The 20,088-nt window shown below is 38.2% G+C and overlaps 1 protein-coding gene across 1 annotated transcript; it reads right to left on the bottom strand.

Annotated features, from left to right (window-relative positions):
• Positions 1–1,119: 1,119 nt before the first annotated feature.
• LOC148576175 (uncharacterized) lies at positions 1,120–2,103 on the bottom strand. Its single transcript, XM_088502686.1, has one exon. The coding sequence runs from the start codon at positions 2,101–2,103 to the stop codon at positions 1,120–1,122; it is 984 nt and encodes a 327-aa protein (XP_088358812.1).
• Positions 2,104–20,088: the final 17,985 nt, after the last annotated feature.

Below are 20,088 nucleotides of genomic sequence, written 5' to 3'. Positions count from 1 at the left end.
TCTTACAATGGGAGCTTGGGTCAATGCAACTTTGAGCTTGTTAAAGGCCTCCATGCACTCTTCACTTAGATCAAATTCAACGTCCTTTTGCAATAATCAAGATAGAGGTAGTGCCACCTTACTAAAGTCCTTAAAAAATCGTCGGTAAAAACCTGCATGACCAAGGAAGGCACAGACTTCCCTCTCGGAGGAGGGGTAAGGCAAACTAGATATAACATTGATCTTTACTGAATCCACAAAAATACTACTATTAGAGAGAATGTGTCCTAAAACAATACCTTGTCTAACCATAAAATGACAATTCTCAAAATTTAAAACAAGGTTTGATTTAGTACACCTCTCTAACACTTTTGCAAGGTTGTCCAAGCAAAGATCAAAGGAGTCCCCATAAATACTAAAATCGTCCATGAACACCTCCATGCAATGCTCTAGAAGATCCGCAAATATACTCATAATACACCTTTTGGAAAGTTGTCGGTGCGTTGCATAGGCCAAATGGTATACGCTTGTAGGTATAAGTTCCAAAGGGGCATGTAAAGGTAGTTTTCTCCTGATCTTCTAAAGCAATATGGATTTGAAAATACCCCGAATAGCCATCTAAGAAACAGTAATGAGATTTACCAGACAATCGATCAAGCATTTGATCAATGAACGGTAGCAGAAAGTGATCCTTCCTAGTGGCCGTGTTCAAACGCCGGTAGTCAATACACACCCTCCATGAGTATTGCACCCTCGTAGCTATAAGCTCTCCGCTCTCATTCTTGATTGTACGGGACTTATCCATTCACTATCCGAAATAAGATAGATAATTTTCGCTTCTAATAACCGGGTTACCTCCTTCTTTACAACCTCTAGAATGGTAGGATTCAAACGCCTTTGAGGTTGCTGAATGAGTCTAGCTCCTTCTTCTAGGAGGATTCGGTGCTCACACACTTGGGGGCTTATGCCCACTAGGTCCGCCAAGCTCCATCCTATAGCCCTTTTGTTCCTCCTCAAAACATGAAGTAACTTCTCCTCTTGTTGAGGAGTGAGCTCCCTTGCAACAATTACCGGGAACTTGTGAGATTCATCAAGATAGGCATATTTTAGGTGGGCCGGTAGTGGTTTCAACTCTACACTTTATTCTTGACTTGGCATTTGAACTTTCGGTGGATCCGGACAGGGTACGGTGTTCTCTTCACATTCGTGGGGGCTCCCCACACTTGATCCTTTAATCATACTCTTCTCATCAAGATTAGCATAATATACTTCGGCCACAATATTATCAATTAAGTCACACCGGAATATGGAATGATCCTCCGGTGAGTGCCTTATGACTTCATCAAGACTAAAGCTTACAACTCTTTCGTCAATCTCAAAAGAATAAGTTCCCGAATAGAGATCCAATTTGAACCTAGAGGTCCTCAAAAATGGCCTCCCAAGTAAGATAGACAATGTCTTTTTGGATTCACTAGGAGGCATCTCAAGGATATGAAAATCAATCGGAAATACCAAACCCTTTATGTTTACCAACACATCTTCCGCAATTTCCGTCACAGTTATTATGCTCTTGTCTGCCAAGACAAACCTAGCCGCCGACCGCTTCAACGGTGGGAGCTTCAATATATGATAAATGGAAAGAGTCATAATACTAACGCATGCACCAAGATCACACATACAATCAATGAATTGGACACCATCTATGGTACAAGTGACTAAGCAAGGGCCCGGATCACCATACTTTTCCGGTATTGCTCGCATGAAAGCCAAAATAGAGTTCCCCAATGAAATAGTTTCTAACTCATGAATTCTTTCTGTGTTCATGCATAAGTCTTTAAGAAACTTGGCATATTTAGATACTTGATGGATAGCATCAAAGAGAGGGATAGCTACCTCAACTTTCTTGAACATCTCCACCATTTTGGGGTCAAGCTCTACACGCTTCTTGGTCTTCCTTGCTAATATGGGAAATAGAATTGGTTGAGCAACTTCCTCCAAGACATTCTCATCTTTAGAGACTTCACTCCTTGGTTGAGGGACTTCATCTTCAACTACCTCATGTGCCTCATCCTCCTCTTCAATTTCTTCTATCCCCACCACCTCCTCATCTTGAGTGACTATCATTGTGCTCAGTGCCTTCGAACTCCTCTCTTGTAATTTGGTTCCGGACCTCAAGGTAATGGCATTGATGTGACCCTTGGGGTTGGGTAGAGGTTGGGAGGGTATGGCACTAGAACTTGAAGCTTGAGGAGTAGAGGTAGAAGGTGGTTCCATACAGGCTATGAGAGCTTGGAGTGTAGAAGTAAGACTGGTAAGACTAGAGGTAAGTGTAGTTTGAAGTTCTTTTTGTCCTTGGAGAATGGAATAGAGTGTTTCATCTTGATTAGAGGAAGGGGAAGGGTAGGCGATTTGAGGTGCTTGTGGTTGGTTGGGTTGAGGTGCTTGCCTTTGATGAGGCGGTTGGTAGGTTTGGTAGTTTCTTCCTTGGTTTGGTTGTTGATATGGAGGGTTTTGTGAGTATAGATTTTGTGGATTGTTGTTGTTCCACCTTTGATTTCCTCCATTGTCCCTACCTCCTTCGTTATAATTGTCCCGCCATCCTTGGTTGGAGTTGTCTTGCCAACCATGATTATAGTTGTTACCCCCTTGATTATAATTGCCTCCTTGTTGAAGATATCCTTGGTTTGGAGAACCAATTGATGACTTTGTTGTTGATGAGGAGGTGGAGGTTGTTGTTGATAAAGTGGAGGTTGTTTTTGATTTATTTGGAGTTGCTTTAGAATACTTGTCATCTCGCCCAAGGTCTTTGTAAGGGCGGCGGTCTCACCACTAGAAGAAACTTCATTTACGGCTCTAGGATGATTGCTCCTTTGTCTAGCATGTAAGGTGGACTCGGCCAAATCGGTGATCAATTGCCATGCCTCTTCCGCCATTCTATATTTTGTCAAGGAACCATTGCTTCAAGCATCTAGGAGGATCTTGTCTTGCGGTTTCATTCCTTGGCAAAAATAGCTAATCAACACTAGAGTGTCAATCATATGGTTGGGGCATGAGTCAAGAAGCTTTCAGAACCATTCCCAATACTCGTATAGAGTTTCCAATTCACCTTGGACAATGCATGAAATTTCTTTCCGCAACTTATCGGTCACCGCCGCAAAAAAGAATTTGTCTAAGAACTCCCTTCTAAGCAAGTCCCAATTGCTAACAATCTCACTGGGCAAAGAATAGAACCACTCCATAGCTCTCCCTTCGAGAGAGAAAGGAAAAGAAAATAACCAAACTGCAACTTCACTAGAGCCTTCCCGCCTAGTAGTAGAACATACACCTTGGAAGTCCCTAAGTTGTCTAATAGGATCTTGAGCGGGAAGTCCTTGGTACTTGGGAAGAAGATTGATCAAAGCGGTTTTGAGCTCAAAATTAGCATTCAAGTCCGGATGACACACTTGAGTAGTGATAAACCACTATTTTATGGTTTATCTTATGCTCAATTGAGTGATTTATATCAATTCTTTACTCACTTATTCATATGATTTGCATGAGTTTACATTTTCCTTCCTGATTTGGTGCTACGATTGAAAACATGCTTCTTCGGTCTTAAATTTACTAATTATTAATCCTCTTTTATTACCATTCGATGCCATGATATGTGTGTTAAGTGTTTTCAGAGATTATAGGGCAGGAATGGCTTAGAGAATGGAAAGGAAGCATGCAAAAGTGGAAGGAATACAAGAAACTGAAGGAACTGCTAAAGTTGTCTAGCCTGGCCTCTTGGTACTAAATCGACCATAACTTGAGCTACAGAGGTCCAAATGACGCAGTTCCAGTTGCATTGGAAAGCTAACATCCGGGGCTTCGCAAAGATATAAAATTTTTCATAGCTGCCCTAAAGCCAGGCGACACGCACGCATGGATCATGCGAACGTGTGACCTGGCAAAAAACCCAATCCATGCTAACGCGTGGACGACGCTTCCGCATGACTTTGCAGCGACCTGTACGTGTTTTTGACCCAGTTTTCGGCATAGAAAACATAGATTAGAGGCTATAAAGTGGGAGAATCAATCCATTCATAAAAACAACATATACAACATTCATTATTCATAATTTTTAGGATTAGATATAGTTTTTAGAGAAAGAGGCTCTCTCCTCTCTCTTAGGATTTAGGATTTCTATTATGATTAGGCTACTTCTCTTCAATCACAGGTTCAATGTTCCTTTAATTTATTTTCTACTTTTATTTATTCTATTACTTTAATTGATATTTATCTTTTCAATTTGGTTTATGAATCTTCCCATGTTAGATTTGAATATTCTATTTAATATAATTTGAGGTATTTCAGATTAATGATTATTTTACTCTATTTATGATGCTTTCAATTTAATTTAGATTTATTTTCTCCTTTTAGCTTTGGTTAAGTAATTGGTAACACTTGAGTTGTCAAACTCAACAGTTGATTGAGATTTGGGAATTTCTGATTGATTTGGATCGCTCTAGAGCTAGTCTTTCTACAGAAGTTAACTAGGACTTGAGGATCAAATTAATTAGTCCACTTGACTTTCCTTTATTTAGTAAAGGTTAACTAAGTGGGAGCAATAATAATTCTCATCACACCTGATAAGGATAACTAGGATAGGATTTCCAGTTCTCATACCTTACCAAGAGTTTTCTTTATAATTATTAATTTATTTTCCTTGCCATTTAAATTACTTGTTCCCTATTTCAAAAACCTAAAAATACACCTTTTTCCATAACCAATAATAAATCATACCTCCCTGCAATTCCTTGAAGGACGACCCGAAGTTTAAATACTTCGATTATAAATTTTATTGGGTTTTGTTACTTGTGACAACTAAAGTTTTTGTACGAAAGGATTCTCTGTTGGTTTAGAAACTATACATACAACGCGATTATATTTTTATAAAATTCTTTACCAGCGAAGAATCAGTTCGTCAAAAATGGTGCCGTTGCCGGAGAATTGCAAACGTGTGCCTTATTATTGGTTATTGTAAATATTTACTTTTAAATTAATTTTTTCGAAAAAAAAATTCAGATTTTTATTTTAAAATTTTTTATCTTATCTTATCTTAGTTTTAAATTTCAAAATTCAAATATTTTTCAAAAATCTTATCTTTTTCAAAATCTTATCTTATCTTATTTCAAATTCAAATTTCAAATTTCAATTAACTTCCAAAATTCAAAATTCAAAATTTAAATTTAAAATTTTAAAAATCAAACCTTTTCAAAATTTAAATCTTTTTCAAATCTTTATCTTAAATTGTTGACTTTTTCAAATTTCAAATTTCAAATTTCAAATTTTAAAACTCAAAATTTAAATTTCAAAACCTTTTAATTTAAAAACTTATCTTTCCTTACCTAACTTATCTTATCTTTTCTAATCTTAAAATCAAATCTTTTTCAAACCTTTTCTCTTATTTATTTTATTTTATTTTCCTTTGCTTGTTTATTTGTTTTTGTTTTTAATTTTTATTAGCTACTATGAATTCTCACCCCTCTTGGAAATTATAACAGGAACATGCATCAAGGTCGAAACAATCACAGATAGAAAGAGCCACGAAGATCTGATCAACCCTTTCGACAACAACACCTTCCAAGATACCATGGACAACGACCATCCTACAATGCATGCCAAGACAATAGTTATGGTGGACCCCTTCGTGACAAACCACCTCCACCAAATTACTATGGTCAAGAACCATTCTGAGGAGCGTACCAAGATGATAGATATGGTGGACCCCCTTGTAGTTACCAACAAGGCCTACCATATGCTTATGAACCACCTCCCCAACATACCTTTGAACCACCATACTCACAAGCCCCCTACAACCAAACACCTCCATATGACCCTGACCCTTATCCACCATACGAACCACTTTATGAGCCATATGAACCATACATAAAACCACCCCAATTCCAACCCAGTTACTCCCAAGAACCACCACCTCCATATGCACCATATCCATATCCATCAATCCAAGATCCTTATGGTCCTACTTATGATAGCCGAGTACAACAAGAATCACAGGATCTTCTCAAGAAAACAGTGGAAAAATTTCATGCAACCCTTCACCAACTGGAGCAAGCGATCAATCGATTACCTTCCCGATGTTCGCACACTCAAGGAACCCCCATGGCTTTATGTGGACAATCTAATGAAGAACATAGCATGAAGGAGACACTAGAAACTCTGGTGGACAGTAAGGAGCATGACTTTGTATTGGAACAATTGGAGGAAGCCGTAATCATTGAAGAGGAAGAAGTGGTCGAAGACTTAGGAGATACGGAACCTCCATGGGAACCTCTAGTCATAGAACCTCCCTCCAAGAAGCTTGAAATTCATGTTGAGGAGGGTGTACAACCTCCAAGGCATATCATGGTTGAAGACTTTGAAGCGGTTGATCAAGAGATGGATTCAATCATTGATGAATTCTTATCTACAATTGAATCCTCTCATTGGACTTAACATGGAGATTAAAGAAGAAGAAGCACAACCTCCCATGCTCTTGGTGAATAATGAAGAAGAGATCAAATTGGAAGAAAGTTACCAAGAGGAATAGGTTGATATTGAAGAGGCTTGCAAAGAGGTGGAAGTTGTCAAGGAAGAACTCAAGGGAATAAAGCTGGAAATCACCTTGCCAATGCTATTGGAGACCTCTCCCCCAAAACCATCACCATCCATCCCTTCATTTAAGTGGGTAAACCTCTCATCTCTAAGCTTAATTAGCTCACTTGAATATGCTTTGCTTGAGACGGATGGGCAACTTAGAGCTCTTTGTGGCTATAAGAGCAAACGGGAGATGGTTAGTGGTAGGAATCGTCATGCAAGATTCAATATGGTGGAAAGCTCAAAGTTTAAATGCAAAGGTTGGTGTAAAGCTCAACTGAATGGGTCTAGGAAGTTGTTTGGCCGCTTTAGTGAGAATTCAGATTGCTTGACACCCAAATGGAATCATGATGATCAACAAGAAGACGGGTGCAAAAGCACGGTTTGGGACCCCAGAATTCATTCTGGCAATCAACACTCTTGGAGCCTTGTCACTTGCTTTAACTTGCTTAAAGGATTTATGCAACTAGTATGGGATCCCGGAGGCTATTAAATTGCAAACATTGGTGGAGATTCCTGGATGAGTTCAAGCACAAGCCACCATAATAGGGAGCGCACTAAACGTCCAACTTAAGGACTTAACCCAAAAATGCTAGGTGGGAGACAACCCACCATGGTATATTCTTTCCTTTTTGTTCTTAACTTTATTTTATTTTATTTTCATTCGTGTTCATTCATAATTTCTGCATAATCATCTGCATTCTGCATACTGCATTAAAAAAAATTTTGTACGCGACGCGTAAGCGTCGCTGACGCATCCGCATCATATGTGCCTTGGACACGAGAAGAAAGGAAGCAGAGAGTCACGCGAGAGCGTGGCTGGAGGCGTGCCTTAGGCACAAATATGCCCACACGACCACGTCAATGACACATCTGTATCATTCTGAAAAAGAGCCTCCCACGCGACCGCGTCACCCACGCGACCGCATGACCCTGCGAAATCGACGTAAAAAGGTGTATGGCAGAAAGTTATGATGAAGTGGGGCTGGAATGATGCTGGAAGCACAAGCCCTATCACGCGAATGCGTGCCCTATGCGTCCATGTCGTTTTCAAAATATGGCCACTCACGCGATCGCGTCACCCACGCGTCCGTGTCACCCTAAAATTTGGCAATAAGCGAACGAAACAGAGAGTTGCGCGTGCACGCGGCTGCTCCCGCGCCAATAGCACAAATCAGGTCAAGTGTTCGCATCCCTGACGTGTCCGCGTCATCTAAAAATAACGCCAACCATGCGAACGCATGCTCCACACGTCTGTGTCGCCTGCGCCGCACAGCTTATCCAAATCAGCGCCAGAAATCTTATCTTTTCTTCCCCAAATCCTAATTTTTCTTTTCTCCCTTCTTATTTCTTTCTTCTTCCTTTCTTACTTTCTTCTTCTTTATCTTTTTAACTTCTCATCCTTCTTTTATTTCATTCTATTTTTCTTAATTTATCTGCATACTTTCATTCATTGCATTTTAATTTTGTGCATATTTTTATTTTCTTTTCTAAATTTATTATTTTTCCATTGGTGTTAAATTTTCTTATTCAACTCTTGTATCTTTTCTGTTATTATTTTGGTGCTTAGTGACTTATTTTACAATGTTAGGTGATATTATTTTTCTGTCAATGTCAATCTTTTATGATCCCTGTATTCCTTTTGCATTGACATGAATTTCTATTGTCTTTCATTATCTACTATCTCTTTCCCATTGTTGCAATTTTTGCACTATTGATATGCCATTTGCTTCTACTGTCTTCTCTCTTGCATGTTATAGCTACCATGTACTTGAGACCCTTATTATTTGGCATTACCCACTCATATTTTATTTGTTTTCTATCGTTGTTTCTGGGTTACTTTTCTTCTTTTTCCTCTTCTTTCAGGCTGGCCATCGAAAAAGGGAAAGAGAAATTTCTATATGGGAAAACAGACAAGTCTATCTGCACATTCTCTAGAGAAAAGTATCAGTTGTAGCAACCCGTCCACTTGTACATCTCTGCATGCACCGAGGACGGTGCAATCTTTAAGTGTGGGGAGGTCGATACCGATCTCCATGGGTTAGTTATTTTCTTCTCAACACCAACATTTTATTTTTTTGTTTGCATGTTTGATTGCATATTTGTTTGATTTTTTTTGAATTTAGTTACTACTTGGTTAAAGTAATAAATTTCTTTTCAAGACTCTATTTTATAATATTTCACTAATTTAATTTGAAAAAAAAAATTGTGTTAAAATTGTTTGAAGATTGTAAATTGGAACATGAATTATAGCCAAGAACACACAACCTGTGAGATTTTGAGCTTATTTATATGGTTACATTATTTAACCATAAATTTTTATTCTTGTGTATTTTCTTCTCTATGATTGAAATCTTTACTTTGTTCCATTCTATATGTCCACTATTTAGTATATTTACATGCTTGCATATGATTGAGGCCATTACTTGTTTTAGCTCACTTCTCCCAAATAAGCCTACCCTTTTATGTCACCCTTATTAGCCACTTTGAGCCTTTTAATCCCCTTCTGTTCTATAACCACATCACTAGCCTTAAGCAGAAAAATAAATTAAATACCCCAAAATGAATCTTTGGTTAGCTTAAGTTAGAGATTGTGTATAAATTAAGTGTAGGGAACTGTGGGAACATGGGTTAATAAGGGAATGTGTTATATTTTTACTTTGATAAAATATTGGGAATTAGGGTACCTACTCATGTGAGACTAGAAAAATTAAAAATCCATGTACATTGATAAGTTATGTTTATTTTTCTATTTAAAAAATAAAAAAATTAAAAAAATTAAAAAAAAAGAAAAAAGAGAAAATAAAATCCAAAAAAAATATTCAATAAATAAGTAAATAAATAAGGGAACAAAAATTACCACAATGTTAAGTTAAGTTAAGAAAAAGATCAATGCATATGTTATAAAAATTAAAAGAAAGGTTGATGCATGAGTATGAGAAAAAAATGGGAATTTTGGGTAGTTAGGCATGATTTTAGAGTTATATAGAGTATGTGTATGTTAGGTGAGAGCTTAGACTAGTCAAAGATTCAATTCATAGCTCACTTAGCCATATATATATATCCTCACCTTTACCTTAGCCCCATTACAACCTTGAAAAGACCTCATGATGTTTGCATTGGTATACTAAATATTTGTTGATTGGTTAGATGAAGAACAAAGTTTTAGAAAGCATGACTAGAGAAGAGTAGAGTGATTAACCCCATACACTTGAGAGATTAGAGTGCATATACACTACTAGTGAGGGTTCAATGCTTGATTCTTTGTTCCTGGCTTTCATGAGCTATTTTCTTCTGCAAGTTTACTTGTACTTTATTTTGTGATTTGAACTAGTGAAATCCAGTTCATGTTTGTTCTTAAAAGATTTGTTTACTTTTAACCAAGTAGGTAGAAACATCTTAGCATGTAGTTGCATTCATATACATAGGTTGCATTTCATACATTTTACCATTCCCCTTCACTCTCTTATAGCTTCTCTTGAGCTTAGCATGAGGACATGCTAATGTTTAAGTGTGGGGAGATTGATAAACCACTATTTTATGGTTTATCTTATGCTCAATTGAGTGGTTTATATCAATTCTTTACTCACTTATTCATATGATTTGCATGAGTTTACATTTTCCTTCCTGATTTGGTGCTACGATTGAAAACATACATGCTTCTTGGGTCTTAAATTTACTAATTATTTATCTTCTCTTATTACCATTCGATGCCATGATATGTGTGTTAAGTGTTTTTAGAGATTATAGGGCAGGAATGGCTTAGAGAATGGAAAGGAAGCATGCAAAAGTGGAAGGAATAAAAGAAACTGAAGGAACTGCTACAGCTGTCCAGCCTGACCTCTTGGTACTAAATCGACCATAACTTGAGCTACAAAGATCCAAATGACGCGGTTCTAGTTGCGTTGGAAAGCTAACGTCCGGGGCTTTGCAACGATATATAATTTATTATAGCTGCTCCGAATCCAGACGATGCGCACGCGTGGATCACGCGGACGCGTGACCTGGCAAAAACCCAATCCACGCTAACGCGTGGACGATGCTTCCGCGTGACTTTGCAGCGACCTGTACGTACCAGAAATTGCTGAGGGCGATTTCTGGGCTATTTTTGACCATATTTTTTGCCCAAAAAACACAGATTAGAGGCTATAAAGTGGAGGAATTAATCCATTCAGAAAAATAACATATACAACATTCATTATTCATAATTTTTAGGATTAGATGTAGTTTTTAGAGAGAGAGGCTCTCTCCTCTCTCTTAGGATTTAGGATTAGGATTAGGATTTAGAATTTCTATTATGATTAGGCTACTTCTCTTCAATCACAGGTTCAATGTTCCTTTAATTTATTTTCTACTTTTATTTATTCTATTACTTTAATTGATATTTATCTTTTCAATTTGGTTTATGAATCTTCCCATGTTAGATTTGAATATTCTATTTAATATAATTTGAGGTATTTCAGATTAATGATTGTTTTACTCTATTTATGATGCTTTCAACTTAATTTAGATTTATTTTCTCCTTTTGGCTTTGGTTAAGTAATTGGTAACACTTGAGTTGTCAAACTCAGCAGTTGATTGAGATTTGAGAATTGCTGATTGATTTGGATCGCTCTAAAGCTAGTCTTTCCACAGGAGTTGACTAGGACTTGAGGATCAAATTAATTAGTCCACTTGACTTTCCTTTATTTAGTAAGGGTTAACTAAGTGGGAGCAATAACAATTCTCATCACACTTGATAAGGGTAACTAGGATAGGATTTCCAGTTCTCATACCTTACCAAGAGTTTTCTTTATAATTATTAATTTATTTTCCTTGCCATTTAAATTACTCGTTCCCTATTTCAAAAACCCAGGAATACACCTTTTTCTATAACCAATAATAAATCTTACCTCTCTGCAATTCCTTGAGAGACGACCCGAGGTTTAAATACTTTGGTTATAAATTTTATTGGGTTTTGTTACTTGTGACAACCAAAGTTTTTGTACGAAAGGATTCTCTGTTGGTTTAGAAACTATACATACAACGCGATTATATTTTTATAAAATTCTTTACCAGCGAAGAATCGGTTCGTCAAAAATGGCGCCGTTGCCGGAGAATTGCAAACGTGTGCCTTATTATTGGTTATTGTAAATATTTACTTTTAAATTGATTTTTTCGAAAAAAAATTTCAGATTTTTATTTTAAAATTTTTTATCTTATTTTATCTTAGTTTTAAATTTGAAAATTCAAATCTTTTTCAAAAATCTTATCTTTATCTTATCTTATCTTATTTCAAATTCAAATTTCAATTAACTTCCAAAATTCAAAATTCAAAATTTAAATTTAAAATTTTTAAAATCAAACCTTTTCAAAATTTAAATCTTTTTCAAATCTTTATCTTAAATTGTTGACTTTTTCAAAATTCAAATTTCAAAATTTAAAATTCAAAATTTAATTTTCAAATTCAAAAATTTAAATTTCAAAACCTTTTAATTTAAAAACTTATCTTCCCTTACCTAACTTATCTTATCTTTTCTAATTTTAAAATCAAATCTTTTTCAAACCTTTTCTCTTATTTATTTTATTTTATTTTCCTTTGCTTGTTTATTTGTTTTTGTTTTTAATTTTTATTAGCTACTATGAATTCTCACCCCTCTGGTTTCAAGTTTGGTTCTAATGTTATTGCAAGGAATGGAAATTATAACAGGAACATGCATCAAGGTCGAAACAATCACAGATGGAAGGAGCCACGAGGATCTGATCAACCCTTTCGGCAACAACACCTTCCAAGATACCATGGACAACGACCATCCTACAATGCATGCCAAGACAATAGTTATGGTGGACCCCTTCGTGACAAACCACCTCTACCAAATTACTATGGTCAAGAACCATTCCGAGGTGCGTACCAAGATGTTAGATATGGTGGACCCCCTTGTAGTTACCAACAAGGCCCACCATATGCTTATGAACTGCCTCTCCAACATACCTTTGAACCACCATACTCACAAGCCCCCTACAACCAAACACCTCCATATGACCCTGACCCTTATCCACCATACCAACCACTTTATGAGCCATATGAACCATACATAAAACCACCCCAATTCTAACCCAATTACTCCAAAAAACCACCACCTCCATATGCACCATATCCATATCCATCAATCCAAGAGCCTTATCGTCCTACTTATGATAGCCGAGTGCAACAAGAATCACAGGATCATCTGAAGGAAACAGTGGAAAAATTTCATGCAACTCTTCACGAACTGGAGCAAGTGATCAATCGATTACCTTTCCGATGTTCGGACACTCAAGGAACCCTGGTACACGAAATCGTGATCGTTCATTCCTTGGTAACGGCGCCAAAAACTTTATACGCACGTTCATAATCTTAGTTCTTTGTCACAACTTTGCACAACTAACCAGCAAGTGCACTGGGTCATCCAAGTAATAAACCTTACGTGAGTAAGGGTCGATCCTACGGAGATTGTCGACTTGAAGCAAGCTATGGTCACCTTGTAAATCTCAGTCAGGCGGATTCAAATGGTTATAGAGTTTTAATAATTAAAAGATAAATAAAACATAAAATAAAGATATAGATACTTATGTAATTCATTGGTGAGAATTTTAGATAAGCGTATGGAGATGCTTAGTTCCTTCTGAATCTCTGCTTTCCTACTGACTTCATCCAATCCGTTATACTCCTTTCCATGGCAAGCTGTATGTTGGGCATCACCATTGTCAATGGCTACTTCCCGTCCTCTCAGTGAAAATGGTCCAAAATGCGCTGTCACCGCACGGCTAATCATCTGTCGATTCTCGATCATGCTGGAATAGGATTTAGTAATCCTTTTGCGTCTGTCACTACGCCCAGCACTCGCGAGTTTGAAGCTCGTCACAGCCATCCCTTCCCAGATCCTACTCGGAATACCACAGACAAGGTTTAGACTTTCCGGATCTCAAGAATGGCCACCAATAATTCTAGCCTATATCACGAAGACTCTGATCGTAGATCAGGAGGCTAAGAGATATGCATTCAAGCTTGTTTGCATGTAGAACGGAAGTGTTTTTCAGGCACGCGTTCATAAGTGAGAATGATGATGAGCGTCACATAATCATCACATTCATCATGTTCTTGTGTGCGAATGAATATCTTAGAGAAGAAATAGGCTTGACTTGAATAGAGAAACAATAGTACTTTGCATTAATTCATGAGGAATAGCAGAGCTCCACACCTTAATCTATGGAGTGTAGAAACTCTACCGTTGAAAATACATAAGTGAAAATAGGGTAGACATGGCCAAATGGCCAGCCTCCCATGGAGGTCTAGAGATCTAAAATGATCAAAAAAGATCCAAAGATGTAAATATAATAGTAAAAAGTCCTATTTATACTAAACTAGTTACTAGGGTTTACAGAGATGAGTAAATGATGCAGAAATTTACTTCCGGGCCCACTTGGTGTGTGCTTGGGCTGAGCATTGAGCTTTCATGTGTAGAGACTCTTTTTGGAGTTAAACGCCAATTTGTAACCTGTTTCTGGCGTTTAACTCTCCTTTGCAACCTGTTTCTGGCGTTTAACTCCAGAATAGGGCAGAAAGCTGGCGTTGAACGCCAGTTTGCGTCATCTAAACTCGTAAAAAGTAAGAACTATTATATATTGCTGGAAAGCCCTGGATGTCTATTTTCCAACACAATTGAGAGCGCGCCATTTGGACTTCTGTAGCTCCAGAAAATTTACTTTGAGTACAGGGAGGTCAGAATCCAATAGCATCTGCAGTCCTTCTTTAGCCTCTGAATCTGATTTTTGCTCAGGTCCCTCAATTTTAGCCAGAAAATACCTGAAATCATAGAAAAACACACAAACTCATAGTAAAGTCCAAAAATGTGATTTTTATTTAAAAATTAATAAAAATATATTAAAAACTAACTAAATCATACTAAAACCTATGTAAAAACAATGCCAAAAAGCGTATAAATTATCCGCTCATCACAACACCAAACTTAAATTGTTGCTTGTCCCCAAGCAACTGAAAATCAAATAGGATAAAAAGAAGAGAATATACTATGAATTCCAAAATATCAATGAAACTTAGCTCCAATCAGATGAGTGGGACTAGTAGCTTTTTGCCTCTTGAATAGTTTTGGCATCTCACTTTATCTTTTGAAGTTCAGAATGATTGGCATCTATAGGAACTTAGAATTTAGATAGTGTTATTGATTCTCCTAGTTCAGTATGTTGATTCTTGAACACAGCTACTTTGTGAGTCTTGGCCGTGGCCCTAAGCACTTTGTTTTTCAGTATTACCACCGGATACATAAATGCCACAGACACATAACAGGGTGAACCTTTTCAGATTGTGACTCATCTTTGCTAGAGTCCCCAGTTAGAGGTGTCCAGGGTTCTTAAGCACACTCTTTTTTTTTCTTTGGACCTCGACTTTAACCGCTCAGTCTCAAGTTTTCACTTGACACCTTCACGCCACAAGCACATGGTTAGGGACAGCTTGGTTTAGCCGCTTAGGCCAGGATTTTATTCTTTTAGGCCCTCCTATCCACTGATGCTCAAAGCCTTGGATCCTTTTTATTACCCTTGCCTTTTGGTTTTAAGGGCTATTGGCTTTTTTTGCTTACTTTTTCTTTTTCTTTCTCTCTTTTTTTTTCGCCATTTTTCTTTTCTTTTTTTTTTCTGCAAGCTTTTGTAATCACTACTTTTTCATGCTTCAAGAATCAATTTTATAATTTTTCAGATTATCAATAACATTTCTCCTTTTTCATCATTCTTTCAAGAGCCAACATATTTAACATTCATAAACAATATTATCAAAAGACATATGCACTGTTCAAGCATTCATTCAGAAAACAAAAAGTATTGTCACCACATCAAAATAATTAAACTAATTTCAAGGATGAATTCGAAACCATGTACTTCTTATTCTTTTGTTTTTAGAACAGTTTTCATTTAAGAGAGGTGATGGATTTATAGGACATCCATAGCTTTAAGATATAGACACTTAAACACTAATGATCATGTAATAAAGACACAAACATAATTAAAACATAAAGCATAAAACCGAAAAATAGGAAAATAAGAACAAGGAGATTAAGGAACGGGTCCACCTTAGTGAGGGTGACGTCTTCCTCTTCTTGAAGAACCAATGGTGCTCTTGAGCTCCTCTATGTCTCTTCCTTATCTTTGTTGCTCCTCCCTCATAGCTCTTTGATCTTCTCTAATCTCATGGAGAATGATGGAGTGCTCTTGGTGTTCCATCCTTAGTTGTCCCATGTTGGAGCTTAATTCTCCTAGGGAGGTGTTGATTTGCTCCCAATAGTTTTGTGGAGGGAAGTGCATCCCTTGAGGCCTCTCAGGGATTTCATGGTGAGGAATTTCCTCATGCTCTTGTTGAGGTCCATGATCTCTTGTTTGTTCCATCCTTTTCTTAGTGATGGGCTTGTCCTCATCAATGAGGATATCTCCCTGTATGTCAATTCCAGCTGAATTGCAGAGGTGGCAGATGAGGTGAGAAAAGGCTAACCTTGCCAAAGTGGAGGACTTGTCAGCCACCTTGTAGAGTTCTTGAGGTATAATCTCATGAACTTCCACTTCCTCCCCAATCATGATACTATGGATCATGATGGCCCGGTCTACAGTAACTTCACACCGATTACTAGTAGGAATAATTGAGCGTTGGATGAACTCCAACCATCCTCTAGCCACAGGCTTAAGGTCCGGTCTTCTCAATTGAACCGGCTTGCCTCTTGAGTCAACTTTCCATTGAGCTCCTTCCACACATATGTCCATGAGGACTTGGTCCAACCTTTGATCAAAGTTGACCCTTCTAGTGTAGAGGCGTGCATTTTCTTGCATCATTGGCAAGATGAACGCCAACCTTACATTTTCCGGACTGAAATCTAAGTATTTTTCCCGAACCATGGTAAGCCAATTCTTTGGATTCGGGTTCACACTTTGATCATGGTTCCTAGTGATCCATGCGTTTGCATAGAACTCTTGAACCATTAAGATCCCGACTTGTTGAATAGAATTAGAGAGAACTTCCCATCCTCTTCTTCTAATCTCTTATCGAATCTCCGGATATTCGCTCTTTTTGAGCTTAAAAGGGACCTCAGGGATCACCTTTTTCTTGGCCACAACTTTATAGAAGTGGTCTTGATGGACCTTAGAGATGAATCTCTCCATCTCCCATGACTCAGAGGTGGAAGCAATTGCCTTCCCTTTCCTCTTTCTTGAGGTTTCTCTGGCCTTAGGTGCCATTAATGGTTATGGAAAAACAAAAATCAATGCTTTTACCACACCAAACTTAAAAGGTTTGCTCGTCCCCGAGCAAAAGAAGAAAGAAAGTAGTAGAAGAAGAAGAAAATAGAGGTGATGGAGGGAGAAGGTGTATTCGGCCAAGGGGGAGAAGTGATGGTTGTAATGTGTGAAAATGGAGTAGTGTTGAGGGGTTTATATAAGGGTGGGGTAGAGGGTAGGTTTTGGCCATTAGAGTTGGGTTTGGGAGGGAAAAGAATTTGAATTTTGGAGGTAGGTGGGGTTTATGGGGAAGAGTGGATGGATGTGAGTGGTTAAGGGCATTTGGGGAAGAGGTATGGAGGTGATTGGTGAAGGGTATTTGGGGAAGAATGTTATGAAAAGGTGTGAAGAGGAGAGAAGAAGAGGTGGGGTAGATGGGATCCTGTGGGGTCTACATATCCAGAGGGGCCAAGGATGTATCATCCCTGCTCCTATTAGGCGTGTAAACGCCCTTGCAGTGCAATCCTGGCGTTAAACGCCAGCTTGCTGCTTGTTTCTGGCATTTAACGCCACTTCCATGCTCTGTTCTGGCGTTAAACGCCAGTCTAGTGCTTGTTTCTAGCATTTAAAGCCAGCTTGATGCTTCTTTCTGGCGTTAAACGCCAGTTTGATGCTTCTTACTGGCATTTAAATGCTAGTAAGTTTTTCCTCCAGGGTGAGCTATTTTTAATGCTATTTTTCATTCTGTTTTTGATTTTTCAGTAGTTTTTGTGACTTCACATGATCATCAACCTAAAGAAAACATAAAATAGAAATGGAAAATAATTAAATATAATTAAATAACATTGGGTTGCCTCCCAACAAGTACTTCTTTAATGTCAATAGCTTGACAGTGAGCTCTCATGGAGCCTCACAGATATTCAGAGCATTGTTGGGACCTCCCAACACCAAACTTAGAGTTTGACTGTGGGGGCTTTGGTTGACTCTGCAGTGAGAGAAGCTATTCATGCTTCTTCTCTATGGTTACAGAAGGAGAACCTTAAGTTTTAAATACAAGGTAGTCCTCATTCAGTTGAAGGACCAACTCTCCTCTGTCCACATCAATCACAGCTCTTGCTGTGGCTAGGAAGGGTCTTCCAAGGATGATGGATTCATCCTCATCCTTCCCAGTGTCTAGGATTATGAAATCAGCAGGGATAAGGCCTTCAACCTTTACTAGCACGTCCTCTACTAGTCCATAAGCCTGTTTTCTTGAGTTGTCTGCCATCTCTAATGAGATTCTAGCAGCTTACACCTCAAAGATCCCAAGTTTCTCCATTACAGAGATTGGCATAAGGTTAATGCCTGACCCCAGGTCACACAGAGCCTTCTCAAAGGTTATGGTGCCTATGGTACAGGGTATTAAGAATTTACCAGGATCCTGTTTCTTTTGAGGTAATTTCTGCCTATCCAATTCATTCAGTTCATTAGTAAGAAAGGGAGGTTCATCTTCCCAAGTCTCATTACCAAATAATTTGGCATTCAGCTTCATGATTGCACCAAGGTACTTAGCAACTTGCTCTTCAGTAATGTCTTCATCCTCTTCAGAGAAAGAATACTCATCAGAGCTCATGAAGGGCAGAAGCAGGTTGAATGGAATCTCTATGGTCTCTAGTTGAATCCTCATTAGGATTCACGTCCTTCTCCTCCTCTCTGGGTTCGGCCACACCAAGTAAGGTTATGGCCTTGCACTCTCTTTTTGGATTCTCTTCTGTATTGCTTGGGAGAGTACTAGGAGGGGTTTCAGTGACTCTTTTACTCAGCTGGCCCACTTGTGCCTCTAAATTTCTAATGGAGGACCTTGTTTCATTCATGAAGCTTAAAGTGGCCTTAGATAGATCAGAGACTATATTTGCTAAGCTAGATGGATTCTGCTCAGAATTCTCTGTCTGTTGCTGAGTGGATGATGGAAAAGGCTTGCTATTGCTAAACATGTTTCTTCCACCATTATTAAAGCCTTTTTGAGACTTTTGTTGATCCTTCCATGAGAAATTTGGATGATTTCTCCATGACGGATTATAGGTGTTTCCATAGGGTTCACCCATGTAATTCACCTCTGCTATTGCAGGGTTCTCATGATCATAAGCTTCTTCGTCAGAAGATGCCTCTTTAGTACTGTTGGATGCAGCTTACAATCCATTCAGACTCTAAGAAATCATATTGACTTGCTGAGTCAATATTTTGTTATGAGCCAATATGGCATTCAGAATATCAATTTCAAGAACTCCCTTCCTCTGAGGTGTCCCATTACCCACAGGATTCCTTTTAGAAGTATACATGAACTGGTTATTTGCAACCATGTCAATGAGTTCCTGAGCTTCTGCAGGTGTTTTCTTTAGGTGAAGAGATTCTCCAGCAGAGCTGTCCAATGACATCTTGGACAGTTCAGACAGACCATCATAGAAGATACCTATGATGCTCCATTCTAAAAGCATGTCAAAAGGACACCTTCTGATCAATTGCTTGTATCTTTCCCAACCTTCATCGAGGTGATGACAAGTCATCTTAGCCTAGTTTCACTAGCCTTTTTCTTTAGTTTTCAATTGAATTATGCACTTTCTTGAGCTACAAGTAAGCTAATTTGGGTAGATTTTCATGCTTCCTTTGATTGAATCAACCATGTATGAATTCATGCTATTTCATGAGGTTTTAGGCTATAATTGTCACATATTATGAAAGAATGAATATCTCATGATTTTGAGCATAGCTTTGATGTGTTTGGTTGATTAATGATAGGTGAAGAAAGCTTGGAGAAAGGTTGATGCAAGAAAGAATGGCTAGGAGCAAAGAGAGGACAATAGAATAAGTGAAATTGAACCAGGAAGCAAAAAGCTGGACCTAAAGTTAGCCTCAAACTTTTGCACAAACTTTTGGGTGAAAAGTTAGCCCCAACGTTAGCCCCTAACTTTTGGGCTAACGTTGGAACTTGAAAATCACTCCCTGGGCACCAAAAGTTTGCGCCAACGTTAGCCTCTAACTTTTGGGCTAACGTTGGCACATGAAAAATACAAGGGGAGGAGCAAAAGTTTGCGCCAACGTTAGCCCCTAACTTTTGGGCTAACGTTGGCGCCATAAGTGCACTAAAGAAGGCCAACGTTGGAGCAAAAGTTAGACCCCTAACTTTTGCACCAACGTGGGTATCAGCAAAATATGGGGGCTGATATGAAAAGTTGGACCAAAAGTTTGCCTCAAACTTTTGCTCCAACTTTTGGT

This window comes from Arachis ipaensis, chromosome B1 (assembly GCF_059453495.1).
Source record: "Arachis ipaensis isolate K30076 ecotype BB chromosome B1, ASM5945349v1, whole genome shotgun sequence".
Taxonomy (NCBI): Eukaryota; Viridiplantae; Streptophyta; class Magnoliopsida; order Fabales; family Fabaceae; genus Arachis; species Arachis ipaensis.
This window is presented reverse-complemented; position numbering and strand designations above follow the sequence as displayed.

Excerpts from the sequence above, each read along its gene's own strand:
- LOC148576175 (XM_088502686.1), bottom strand. The coding sequence starts at position 2,103 with ATGATAGTCACTCAAGATGAGGAGGTGGTGGGGATAGAAGAAATTGAA.